Genomic DNA, 13,510 nt, shown 5'->3' on the forward strand with positions numbered 1-13,510 from the left:
TTTATCGCTCTCCCTTTACATGCTTCTATCCGTCGTGGCGTCTTAGGGTTTGCGTTTAGAGGTGTTTTTCAAAGTGACGAGAGCGCCCTCTGTGGTGTAAATAACGAACTCGTTCAGTTGTCAATCGTCAATCAGTAGTGCTCGGTTACCAATTAGCGCAACTGCGCTCGCATTCATACCGGATTAAAGTTAGAAATCCTTTAATAACAGGTAGAAATTTTATTTCAAAACTATCCGATTAAGTCAAACGATATTTCTTTACTTCGTTACTCGATTTTGTGAATAAGAAATCCAACGCATTTTGAGGGAAAATTAGAATGTTAACTCTTGTTTTGGGTGACAATAAAATTTAATTGCTTTTTGACAGTTATAGGCCCCTAGGTCTAATTAGTTGATTTAAGTTAGATGATAAAGGATCAATTCTAATTTCTTAGTGGAAACTGTAGCCTGTCATATTTTAACCATGTTTTCAACCACTCAGCGGTAAAAGAAGGGGCCTAAGTGGACTACTCGGCTAAAAATAAAAAAAGGCCCAAATGCGTTCCATTTCCAGGCAGTTTCTAACGTACATATTAAAGTTAACTCAAACTTTAAGGTAGTCAAATTTATGAAGGAAAATTGATCAAATCTTGTTTGCAATTCATGCTAAAAGTTTTCAACACTTCTAAAAAAATCGACATTGTTTTTTCATTCTAATTTCAGTTCATGTTTTATGAATTCGGTACGCCTAAGTCCCTGACCCTAGATCCTGAATCTGATTAGTTTCTTTTTTAAAGTGTCTACAAAGCTATTACCGATTTCCCCAGGGTCCGATCTTAGGCATAAAAACCACTTGCCCGGGGGCAAGTATATCTGAAATTATATTTGCCCTCTCAAATATCTGCTTGCCCTACACAAGCAGTCTAACTGTTGTATTGATTGGGAAATGGCTTTGAGACATGAAAATGCACTAGCCCCGTGGACAAGTGATAATGATAACCTACTTGCCATAATGATAATATTATTGTCCCGGGCAATCGGACAAGTGCTTAGATCGGACCCGGTTTCCCGTTTCAATCCTAATCAGAGTGCCAGTTAAAAATGGCGGCTTTTTCAATCCTTTACAACTCCAGAAAATCTGGGTTTAGTGTTTAAAGGGTGAGACGAGCGTTCAAAGGGTTTAGGTAAGGGTTAGGGTACGCATTTCTGTTGTAAGGGGAAGGGTTAAGCTATAAGAAGTAAATAATTTATGGCTCTGATGGCTCTAGCGTACATTCAAAAAAAAATTTCATTTTTTTTAGACCTACTTTGAATGTTCTAAGTACAGCTAACCCGTAGCACTGTAGAAACGACTATCATAGTACCGATGCCGGAACTGTAAGCACGGCGTATTGAATTCAGAGTTAATTTTTGCTTTTCAGATTCATCAAAATGACGCGTCATTTATCGTGCTACTGTTGGGATTAACTTAAAACTATGTGTCGGGGATTATCTAATGATCGGACTTGAATATATAAACCTTCAAAAGAGGATTAATCACCATGGAAACGTAAGTACTTCGTATTTGGTTACGAATATCGTTGAATTTATTGATTTTTAATTATTTATTAATCACTGGTATTGGGTTAATGAAATACCGACGCACACACCGCCAGACTAGACTACGGTAGACCTATCTGTTTCCTAGGTTCTTCAATATTTGCTTATTTTCAATTAACTTTGAACTAGATTTTCAGGCTCAAAATCCAAATGTCATAGACCAAGCCTCGGAATTCCCTTCCTTTCCTTTCCTTCCCAGAATGCTCTTGCCGTTTGGTGTGGTTTTCATTGAAAAGCCTTATCAAAAGTTGGTTCAATTTCGGTTGAAATGTAGCAGAAATTCAACAGCAGAAGACCGAGTGCTGATTCTAGGACGATTGCCCCCGAATAAAATCCTAAATGCAGCGCATGTAACCGACAACTTTACTTCATTTGTATTTCATTAGATATAGATTCATTAGATATAGGCCTACATTGTGACTACTAGCGACACCTGGTGGATCCTCACTTGGCAGACTAGTTGTCTGGTGGATCCTCAATTGCAACATAGCGAATTGCCACAGTTATGGGGGATCTATTGCACATTAGCGACACCTAGTGGATTTTCACCACAAGTGGAATTCTCTGTTCCCACAGTGGTTGATGTCCTAGTGCACGCTAGCGACACCTGGTGGATCCTTACTTGCGACTTATGTAGAATCCAAGAAAATTGGCCGAAACCAAACTTGGTTCTCAGAATCTAATGAAATTTTCAGAATGAACCTTGTTTTAATCCATTGGCCTACTCGGGGCCCTAATGCGAAACATGACCTTCTTATTTAGGTATTTGTTTGACCGTGCCATAACACTCCTTTTGATACTCACAGGTCTGGTATTCAGTGTAGTAACAGGTCTGGTATTCAGTGTAGTACTACTGTTAGTAACGGGTCAAATCCAGAAATAGTGCCTATTCAAAATAGGGATTACCGGTTTTTTAATTAACCGCTGTTCTTAGAATTGGAGTCCTATTGTATACGGAGACTTATTCATATATAGGCCTAAAACCTATTAGAAAAATATGATAGGGCGTATTACGTCTATGGCCAAGACAAATAGTATTTTGAAGGTTAAGTAAATTAATTCACTTGAATTAAGAGATAGAGATTTGGTTAACGATCGATGTACTGTTTGTCTATAATGTTGACCGGTTTGACATCAGTTTAACGCGACTCCTCATGGACTCTCCTCATCATGATATATTACGTAGTATAATTCAGGTGGCGCTGATTTTAATCCCTGATAATTCTAAACATTTCTCTAAGTATTGGGCACCAATTCGGGTTGGATTTCACCGGTCTCAACTTTTTTGAATTAGGTTCTGCGCAGTCTACTAGTTTACAAACTCTTTAGTCTAGAATCAATGTTTGACATCAACTCGGAGTTGAATTCAACCAGTCTCAACTTTTCCGAGTTAGGGACAGCACAGGGAGTTAAGATTTAACTAACTTAAGAGTTAACTACTTAGAAATCTATCAACTTTAACTCACAACCTGTGGAACCGGGTCCCGGTATTAAAACTAGTTGACTCTGTCTTCCTCTCCGAAAGCGAATGACGGAAATTATGAGTATCAAATTGTGAAAATGTTTCATGTTTATTTTTTTGATGTTTAACTTAATCCTTTCAGTGCATCTACACCGCAGTGCGGTGTTTGAATCGGTGATGGATTTCGCTAGTACACCGCACAGCGGTGCATTGATGTAATTAGTAATTAGTTTTTATCTCTATTGAAACATTGCAGCACCTGTTAAGCATAGTGAAATATAAGTAACTAACGATACACTGCACCGCGGTGTAGACGCACTACAGTGGTATTTCCGTTATTCAACACACTAGGGTGGAATTTTTTAAAATTTACAAATTATCTCCAGCACTATCGGGTATTGATTAGTCAGCACTGAAAGGGCTAACTGCAAAAAAAAAAACATTGAAAAAACTAAAGAATAAAATAAAAGTTGAAAATGAAATAGTTTGAGGGGTAATCATTGAATTCGAGTGGTAGGCGCTTTATCTAATTACCTATCAACCTTCTTCAAAATTGCCGGCGGGGATTGATATATCTAAGGATTGGTACTGTATTCAGTTCAGTTCAACCAGTCAATCAGGTTTGTATACACACACACATAGCTCAAGAGGAAAGAGACAGATTTAGAATTTTAATGAGCACCGAATTTCTGAATCGCTCTCATTCACCTGTCCTGTTATCCTGGAGACTTTTTATCGCATTCCTTTGACTTTCCCGAGAGAACGCGAACCACGAACGACAAGCCGGGACTGGTGAACGCTCGTCATGAATGTCTCAATTCACCTCATTCATATATCGCTTTAATCGGGTTCTTTTCTGTATCGAAGCTAAACAGTAATCTACTGTGAAGTACTGATAGAGAGAGATTGTGACGTGCGATTAATTTGAATGTGGGTCTTGAGTTCAAAACCTAATCACCTATTATTTAACCATGTACAAAAAACTGGGCCAGTGGGGACTTATATGTACATATAGTGAGCTATGCCGCCTGGCTGGACTTATGTTTACGGAATTAGGGCCTAGTTGACTATTTGCGAACTAATTGAATCGGTTAGTTCGAACTTAAGTGCGAAAATAGTAAACACCAAAAGTTCCAATGGCCAACACTGTAGAATTCGTAGGATTGAAGGTGCTTCCTGTTATTTTTTTATCTTGAAATAGGGATTGACCCTGTTGTTGATTTGATTAGATTTGATTTGATTTTTGATTTGATTTATTTTGCATAAATAATTGGTACAAGGATTATAACATAATAGTTATTGCATAATATATAGTCGGTGTAACAATAATTTATGCGAGGAATTGAAGAAAAGCCAATAAGGCTTATACTAGTCTGAAATCCCTCACCACATACGCTCACATTCTCACAATCATACGCACACCACACACATACGTTACTAGAGACACTAAAAGATATAAATATAAATTAGACTTGAAGTCAGAACACACAATTATGGTTACTAGTAATTAGACAAGAGCAGACTTCTGAGACTGTAACGAAATATACTTAAATGGGGCTGATTTTTCAATTCAGATGGTAGATTGTTCCAGTATTTTGCACCTTGAATTTTAATACTTCTAGATTTTATATTAGTTTTGGAAAATTCGATGAAAAGATCATTGATTCTGCGCGTGTTGCGCCAATTAGGTCTAGTACGCCGAAAAATGAAGAAGTCTTCAAAAAGGTCAGGTAACAATCTCCTTTTATTTTTTGATTTGATATGGCGTCCCTTATACAAACCCACCACACCTGCCGGAAGCGATACATGGGTTTGATTTGGAAATCGGAAATCGAAGTACAGATATACAGTTGCAAGTGCCATATTTATTGGTCAATGACCATTCTCAGACGGTTCACGCAAAAGCAAAATGGCGAATAGCTTTTTTCGAAGCGCAGCGCTAACGTCCGGTTATTTCGCAACAGCAGTGCGCTCAATCGGCTGATAGAAGGCCTATTGTTTCAGCTACACGGTTCGGCCGCTTGAATCGCCTGCCCAGTATGTCCGAGGCCGGTAATCCAATGTTCTGCCTTTCACTCTAGAACGAATACGCCTAAAATAACTTTCCCGATATCAGACAATGGGTGTAAACGCTTTCTGTCAATGTCGTTCGTTTTAACTGTATTCTATTTTAAGAGCGATGATCGCTATTTATGCGAGGTTTGGGTGTATACCTGCGTCAATAGGTAAACTGTAGACTGTAACGTATATAGATTTCTATTCTACATATGATGCACGCTGAACTGAACTGTCAGTTTCTCCGAGTTCTCAAAATCTATTAATATTTAACTATAGTCAAATATAGAGGAACTACGTGTACGGATTTATGTGTCGCATCGTCCTTGTTTTCTCACTTCAGCTTGTGTTTGATGGTCATGACACGCCAGATGCGGTGTGACCCCGACGTTATAACCTTGGTACAAATGCATTGATCGCGATGCACCCCCAACCCTCCTCACTCTCCACGCATGTCTGAACCCTCCTCACCCTCCACACGTGTCTGAACCCTCCTCACTCTCCACGCGTGTCTGAACCCTCCTCACTCTCCACACGTGTCTGAACCCTCCTCACTCTCCACGCGTGTCTGAACCCTCCTCACTCTCCACACGTGTCCGAACCCTCCTCACTCTCCACACATGGCTGAACCCTCCTCACTCTCCACGCGTGTCTGAACCCTCCTCACTCTCCACGCGTGTCTGAACCCTCCTCACTCTCCACACATGGCTGAACCCTCCTCACTCTCCACGTGTGTCTGAACCCTCCTCACTCTCCACGTGTGTCCGAACCCTCCTCACTCTCCACACATGGCTGAACCCTCCTCACTCTCCACACATGGCTGAACCCTCCTCACTCTCCACGCGTGTCCGAACCCTCCTCACTCTCCACACATGGCTGAACCCTCCTCACTCTCCACACATGGCTGAACCCTCCTCACTTTCCACGCGTGTCTAGACGACCAGTTTTCAAAATAAAGATCTTCCGCAGGGAGGTTTTGTTTATCTTCAAACTTTTCATTCATTCATTCATTGCCCATTACGTAGTTTACTTTGCAGGAACATCTTAGAATGAATTTGAATGTGATATTTGTGTATTATATCATGCGATGATCTATACTACAGTGGAACCTCGTTAAAACGAACTCGGAAACAACAATTCATCGGATTTAACAAATATAGAATTTGTCCCGAGTGACAAGATTTGATTAATTCAATACTGGATATAACGAACTATCAGTTATAGTGAACAGATTTTCTGGTCCTGTAAAGTTCGTTGTAACGAGGTTCCACTGATGACGGAAATAGATCTGAAATGGGAGTTGATTAAGTTTGAATTCATTGTCAGAAAATACTATATTTGCCTTTTAAGTAGCGAAATACTATTGACTGCTGATTCCAACTGGGCGAGTAGTGATACAACTGTGATCGCAGCTGTGCGCGAGTAGTGGCACAGTTTCATTGAAATAATCACCAGATTGTTAGACAACTGAATTCGGGAACAGATACAAATCACAATATGTCCCGTAGTAAGATAGAAGCGCGTTACATGGCAACAGATGCTCCGATACCGTGGCACAGCTGCTTCGACTTGGAAAAAAGAACCTTATTCTCGTAGGCTAGTTTCGAAATTCAGATTCCGCTTAGTACATCGGCGTACCAGTAGAGGATTTCGAGGCTGGCTAGTCCGACAGTGGCTGATCCAGGGCCTGTGCACCCCCTAAAGTCCTCGCTAATTTTTTTTCGTGAGAACGAAGACAAGCATGTGAAAAATCCCTGAAAATGCGTAAGCTTATGTCGTTGTTTACAGTTACCAGCACTTTTTTACGGCAGTCCTACATCATTCATGTTGTTTCATACTTTGATCGTGCCCAGAACGCGTCTCCGCGCATCTGATTTAAACAATTTTTCCCCCAGACCCCCTACTTGGATTTGTGCACCCCCTCCATGGAATCCTGGATCCGCTGCTGCGAGGTTTGAATTTGAGTCTGAAAACAAATGAACAGGATCGATATCCACGCGAAAAAGTTAGAGCAAAGGTTGATAATGAGTGCGAATTTTCGGTTATGAGTAAACTGAAGTTACTGGTCCATTTTTTAACTCACCTGCCGCTTAGCCCTAAAGGTTTTGGACGTATCTTTGCATCCGATGAGTTCGTTCTCATCACGAGGGTTTTGTACGTAGATATGAATTCGTGTCGACCCCATCGCCATCCTCCCTCTGGGCAGGGATGATTCTGACCCGATGGCATCGCTACACCCAGCCACGGCACGAAACCGTGCCACACAGGTTTACCACACGAAAACTTGCGGCACCAATCCGATCGCTCGTTGTATAATCGCTAAGGCAAATTTCACGGTTAAACTATAAATAGGAAAACCCGGGCTAGGATTTTACGGGATATGTGATCTGACTGATAATGACATCATCTAAGCTGCGCACTCGGAGCAGGGTTTCGTACCGTGACAATTTCGATGCTATCAGGTTCGAATCCCTGCCGGGAGACGATGCCCCATCATCTGAGTGTTTAGTTATGTATTCAATACGCCCTCGCCGTTGTTTCCTTTGCCCGACATCAGTGGCAGCTCCGATGACGACAGAATTGCAAATGAAAATCGCGAATTGCGAGCAATTAATTGAAAACCATCGCAAGATAGAATTGAGAAACCTCGTAAGGGGTTTACTGGCAACAGTAGAAACTAGATCCTGACTTAAGGTCATCGAGGTTAATTCACTGTACGATAGCTTCCATGGCTTCGTGCGTCTCAATTTCACCTCGAGCCAAATCATTTTCCCGTGCAGTATAGGCCCCATGAATCACGAAATCTATATCTAACACCGAGAATAGAAAAGTTATTTGCTCTTATGTATTATTTCGGATTCGGGCGTAGGCCCTATAGAAATCTGTTTCAGTTGAAAATTGAAAAATTTCGAAAAATTGAAAACTAGTTTCGACTAACTTAGCCTAGCTTACAGCAACAAAGTAACTGGAGACGACTAGTTGCCGGGCAGTTTTCGGCGCATGAGAGCAACTGGCTGGATACAATCAGTTGCTCGAATGTGTCGATGTGAGTGAGCTTACGACTGGTAAGGGACGATCTATCTCTAGTTCCAAACAGTTGCCCATGTTCTAGTTTTGAGTTACTGGTTGTACTCAGTTGCGGTCATATCGCTCCGATATCAACAACACAACTGATTAAAACTTTAGCAAAAATGACACTCGACTCGGGATGCCCTCAGGAATATTAGCTAGATTACACATCCCAGTTGCTGTCGATGCACGCGCTGTGGATCTAGAGACTGGCATGAGCCACGCTAGATTTTCGATGAGAGCGGGGTACTGGCGGCAGTGTTTAATTTGCCTGCGTCGGGCTCTTGGGCTCTGAAAAGGTGCGTATATATACCAAGCAGATTGAATGAGAGTGCGTAAGAGTAAAATGTACTAAACGCGCGGTTTATCTTGACAACAGTTGCTATTTATTCATCGCAGTTTTCACGTCGATCGTAGAGCGAATAATATCGTTCAACAGTTTCTATAGAAATCAACGTACTCATCTCCCGTCGCTGTCGGCGCGCTGCTGGTTCTTCGAGAACCGCTCTATCAGCGGTTAAGTGCCCGCAGCAGTCGTTTATACAATCATGCGGTTAATCGAGAAATTAAACGTGACTTTTGCGATCTGAGTGTATAGCTATTGACATGTAGCGTATGGGCCGAGCTGAAGGTCATTTCTTGTATTCGTGCCTTTACATTACTTTACGCTTCTAAATCCTATTTATTTTATGGACATGTTAATGCACTTCGCTGCTATTGCTGCTGATCAGATTCCGGGCATCTGGAATCGGAAAGTAGCTCTTCAATCGGTATAGCGCTCTATGTCAGGAAGAAGGTTACTCTTTGAATGGGGGCCTGAAGTGCTGTACCGTTACAATAGAGGATGCCACTTTAAGTGGGAAATAATGATCCACCAGGTGTCACTAGTGTACAGTAGGACGTAAACTACTGGTAATCATTGATTCCACTTTTGGCAAGTGAGCATCCACCAGGTGTCGTTAGTGTGCAGTAGGACATCAACTTCTGCAGCATTTGATGATTCTACTTGTGACAAGTGAGGTTCCATCAGGTGTCGCTAGTGTGCTGTAATAATGATCCGCCAGGTGTCACTAGTGTACAGTAGGACTTAAACTACTGGTAATCATTGGTTCCACTTTTGGCAAGTGAGCATCCACCAGGTGTCGTTAGTGTGCAGTAGGACATCAACTTCTGCAGCATTTGATGATTCCGCTTGTGACAAGTGAGGATCCATCAGGTGTCGCTAGTGTGCTGTAGGACATCAACTACCGTGGCAATAGAGAATTCCCCTGTGTGGGATGTGAGGATCCACCAGGTGTCATTAGTGTGTAGTAGGACATCATGTAGTATGATCTTTTTAGACCTCTTTATGCTATCAATTTTAGTCAGGAGAATAAAGTTATATCTTATCTTATCAACTACCATGGCGATAAAGGATTCCACTTGTGTCAAGTGAGGATCCACCAGGTGTCGCGTCCTGTAGAACATCAACTACTGTGGCGATAGAGGATTTCGCATTTGACCCTCTGGCAGCAACAAGCGAGGGTCCTCTAGGTGTCTATTAGTAGTTACTGTTAGTAGTGACTCTAGGTACAGCCTAGCAATCAATGAAAACTTAAACCAAGAACGTTTAGGCATACACTATGGTGGCTGATTGGGGCCAAGTTTGAAAAAAAAAAAATTCCGTGCAATATGCCGCGCAAAAAAATATATTGCTTCGTTTCTGCGCGGTGCAAAAACGAAACGCGCCAAAACGAGCGCAGAAACGAACATTCGTTTTAGCGCCCGTTTAAGCGCGGGGATTTCTCGTTTTTGCGCCGCGCAAAACGAATTTCGTTTCTGTGTCCGTTTTTGCGCAGCGCAGAAACGCGCCAAAACAAGCACAGAAACGAACCTTCGTAATAAAATATATTTTTTTGCGCTGCATATTGCACGGAATTATTTTTTTTCAAACTTGGCCCGAATCAGCCACCATAATATACATATCTTTAGGTTCATCCGATTTTATTCGGGTGACAAAAAAATCCAGTCGAAGTTGATAGAAAATAAACCCATCACGAAATCTAGATGAATTAATATTTCGTATGATATTTCGTATTTTGCAGTAAGGCGAAAGCGCGAATTAAGAAGGCGAAAGCGCCCCCTAGACCGTCGTCGCTGGTGCTAGAGAACGGACGCGTCGCGATACTGGCTCCGACCGCCGATGAAGCCGACGATACTCAAATACAAATACAAGTGGTACTACCTAGCGGCGACGTACAGAAACACATCGTCGATAAGAAGTATGTATATATATACGTAGGCTGGAAATTCGAGTTCGGCTAAGAAATTAGAAAATTAGTTTCTTATTCAAACGGAGAACCGACTCGTGGCACGTTTAATAGATTGAGAACCCGGGGCTAGATTACCAGTGGATGGTTGACATAGTGAAAGTTCATTATTGCCACAATGTTTATCCAACGGTTATCTTTAACCAACCTTTGAGCAAGCGACCCCGGGTATTCGGTTTTCAATCTGACTGTAAGATTGAAGTGTTTGAAAATGAACTAGTTTCCACCTGTAGGTTTATGAAGATCCAACTCAGAAATATGTAATACTGGGTAGTGTTTTCCAATTTTGAAGGGGCTTCATCTATTGTTAAGTGTTTGTACGTGTAACATCGAAAAAATAATGAAAGTGGTGGCCACCCTTTTAAAACTTGTTTTGGAGAACCCTGCTGAGCCTAGGGTTGACTGGTCTATTGAACCAGCCCCTAGGGTTAGATTAGAACTGGTATGCTCGTATTTAGAACCAACCTCTGGGCTTTAACATAAAATTGGTTTTTTAAACCAGCCCCACGGGTTTAGAGTTAAGTTTGGATTTTAAAACCAGTCCCTGGGGTTATGATAAAAAACCGTTCTATTGAACCAGTTAAAGTAAAAACCGGTCCCTGAAGGATACACGGTTTAGAATGGTATGTATCAGAAAAACACTTTTCGTTAATACTCGTGTGGCTTAATTTTATGGCTGTGTGTCCGAGATTAATGAAATATGACAGAAAAACTGGATAAAGTTCATCACTGCTGAATAACAGATAGTTATTCATTCTATTTTATCTCAATTTCGCAGTTGTAGCCATGTGATCATTATTATTGATTTGTTCTAATATCGGCTCAATAGAATAAACTTGCAGCAGCAACAGCTCAGTGACAAACATTAGAAATCAATGATGAGATAATATGCCACTGTGGCAATCAAGGATTCCGCTCGCAGCGATTGATGATCCACCAGGTGTCGCTAGTGTGTTGTAGGACATCGACTACTGCGGCAATTGAGGACTCCGTGTAGGAGGCACCTGTGGCATGTGAGGATCCACCAGATCGCTAGTGTGCAGTAGGATATCAACTGCTGCAATTGAGGATTCCATTTGTGACCAGTGAGGATCCACCAGGTGTCGCTCTAGTGTGCAGTAGGACATTTGAGGACCCTCCAGGTCTGGTGGGCAGTGGGACGTAGATTTCGATCATAATTAAATTGACGTTTCAAAATTTTCAATGAATACAATAAATCCCCGCATAGAAAGGGGAACTTGGTTACTTGCCGGAGTTGTTGATATCCTACTGCACACTAGCGACATCTGGTGGATCATCACTTGCCACAAGTGGATTCCACGATTCCCAGAGAGGTTGATGTCCAACTGCACACTAGAGACACCTGGTGGATCATCACTTGCCACCACTTGATTGCAAAAGTAGCGTTAAAAGGGAATGATCTTTAAGGCTGGTTTGGATATACTTAGATTCGGGAAAAACCCACTTTTGAAAGAGTGAATTGTTACTAGCGCCACCTAGTGGATACTCGCGGAATTTTCTTAAGTCGCTTTAACACTGCCAGGTCCTCAATACATCATTTCGAACTAAAAAACAATCAACTATTTCAATTCGGTCGACGCTATTTGATTTTAATTTTCTGCGGCGAAACCTCGACTGTTTCGTCGTTTGGGTAAATACGAGAAGAGCCCTTCGTGATTCGTATTTTTATCCCGGGTTGTTATTTGAAGTACTCTTGACTTCGTACAAAATATTCATGACACGTACAAAAAAAAAAAACTGCGGACGATTTTTAAATGCGTGCTTCGAGCCAGTACAGTCATTGATTTAGATTTTACTTCATGGTGAAAATATCGCGAATAAACCAATTTTGTGTGTAAGATAGAAATTGAACCATTATTTATTTGATCGGTAGATTATTGTTCTGATTTTTTTTTGTTATCCTGTGTCCCTTACAAACCCACCACGCCTACCGGGATCGTAATAGGGAGGTTTGATTTAGAAATTTTAGCCATAGTGTCAAACGTTAATTATAAAACAACAGCGGCTTTTTTCGGAGGCTGAATATTTCATTTACGTTTCGGTGTTGGGCTATGTTGAAAATGAATTCGGGAAAAGAAAAAGAATCTTCAACCTGTTATGTCATAAAGTCTGCTTTAACCTGCTTATAAAGTCTTGTTTTAATAACGCCCCTGAGTGGTGCTAAGCGGGTTGAGGGGAAAAAGAAACTTGAACATGATAATAATTCGACGAGTGACATTCAGCGGGTTGAGGAGAAAAAAGATTCAATAACGCTGGAAGTAGCGTTCAGTGTAGAAAGCTACGAGAGACAAAATGTCCGAAAATGTTTCCTAGAGCTGGTAGTTTATTGGACACTTCGACTATAGTCATTGTCAGGAATTATTCCTAGGATGACTAATTCGAATAAAGTCGAAATGTTGAATAAACCACTAGGCTCTAGAAAACGTTTTCGGACTGTTTATCGTTATTCTCAACAGGAATATAAGCCGCGATCACACGTGCATTTTTGGCCTGGGCCAAATATGGCCCGGAACAACTGTTCACATGGGTGCCAAATGGGCCTGAGCCTGTTTGGCCCGACCAAAAACGTCGGACCAGGCCCGAGTCTAATTTTAGCACCGGACAAATGATTGCATTTGAATTGCAACTAGCACCGGAAATGATCCACTTCGCTTTGTTTGAGCATTGTTGAGTATCAAGTGAATGGTTTTCGTGTGAACGCTGTCTCTAATTAGGCACGGGCCAAATTTAGCCCGAGCCTGATCGGTGCCAATTTGGCCCGTGTGATCGCGGCTATAGTCTCTTATCAATAAGGATTCAAACAAACGTTGAAACTGATTCTGGTATTTTTCGCGAATAAATTCAAGCCCTACTGAAAATTGTCACTAGGCCGTGTATATCGTATTGCTAAGACTAGTAATAATTAGGTAGTGGTTATTCTATGCAGTTCTGAGGACTGGTATTTGAATGTGTTTGTGTCACCTTACTGTTTATGTTGCATAGGTATATGTAGGTCAGATTGTTTAGGTTTTCAGGG

The 13,510-nt window shown here is 41.3% G+C and overlaps 1 protein-coding gene across 5 annotated transcripts in view; it reads left to right on the forward strand.

The window, feature by feature from the left end:
- The first annotated feature begins 124 nt into the window (after positions 1 to 124).
- Positions 125 to 13,510, forward strand: part of LOC141911508 (uncharacterized) — a 39,136-nt gene continuing 25,750 nt past the window's right edge. For all 5 annotated transcript variants that reach the window (XM_074802477.1, XM_074802479.1, XM_074802481.1 and 2 more), the window contains exons 1-3: positions 125 to 210; positions 1,401 to 1,528; positions 10,249 to 10,425. In XM_074802477.1, the coding sequence (XP_074658578.1) occupies positions 1,521 to 1,528; positions 10,249 to 10,425 (185 nt within the window). In that variant the 5' untranslated portion in view covers positions 125 to 210; positions 1,401 to 1,520. The remainder of the gene's footprint in view (positions 211 to 1,400; positions 1,529 to 10,248; positions 10,426 to 13,510) is intronic.

This window comes from Tubulanus polymorphus, chromosome 10 (genome assembly GCF_964204645.1).
Source record: "Tubulanus polymorphus chromosome 10, tnTubPoly1.2, whole genome shotgun sequence".
NCBI classification, from domain to species: domain Eukaryota; kingdom Metazoa; phylum Nemertea; class Palaeonemertea; order Tubulaniformes; family Tubulanidae; genus Tubulanus; species Tubulanus polymorphus.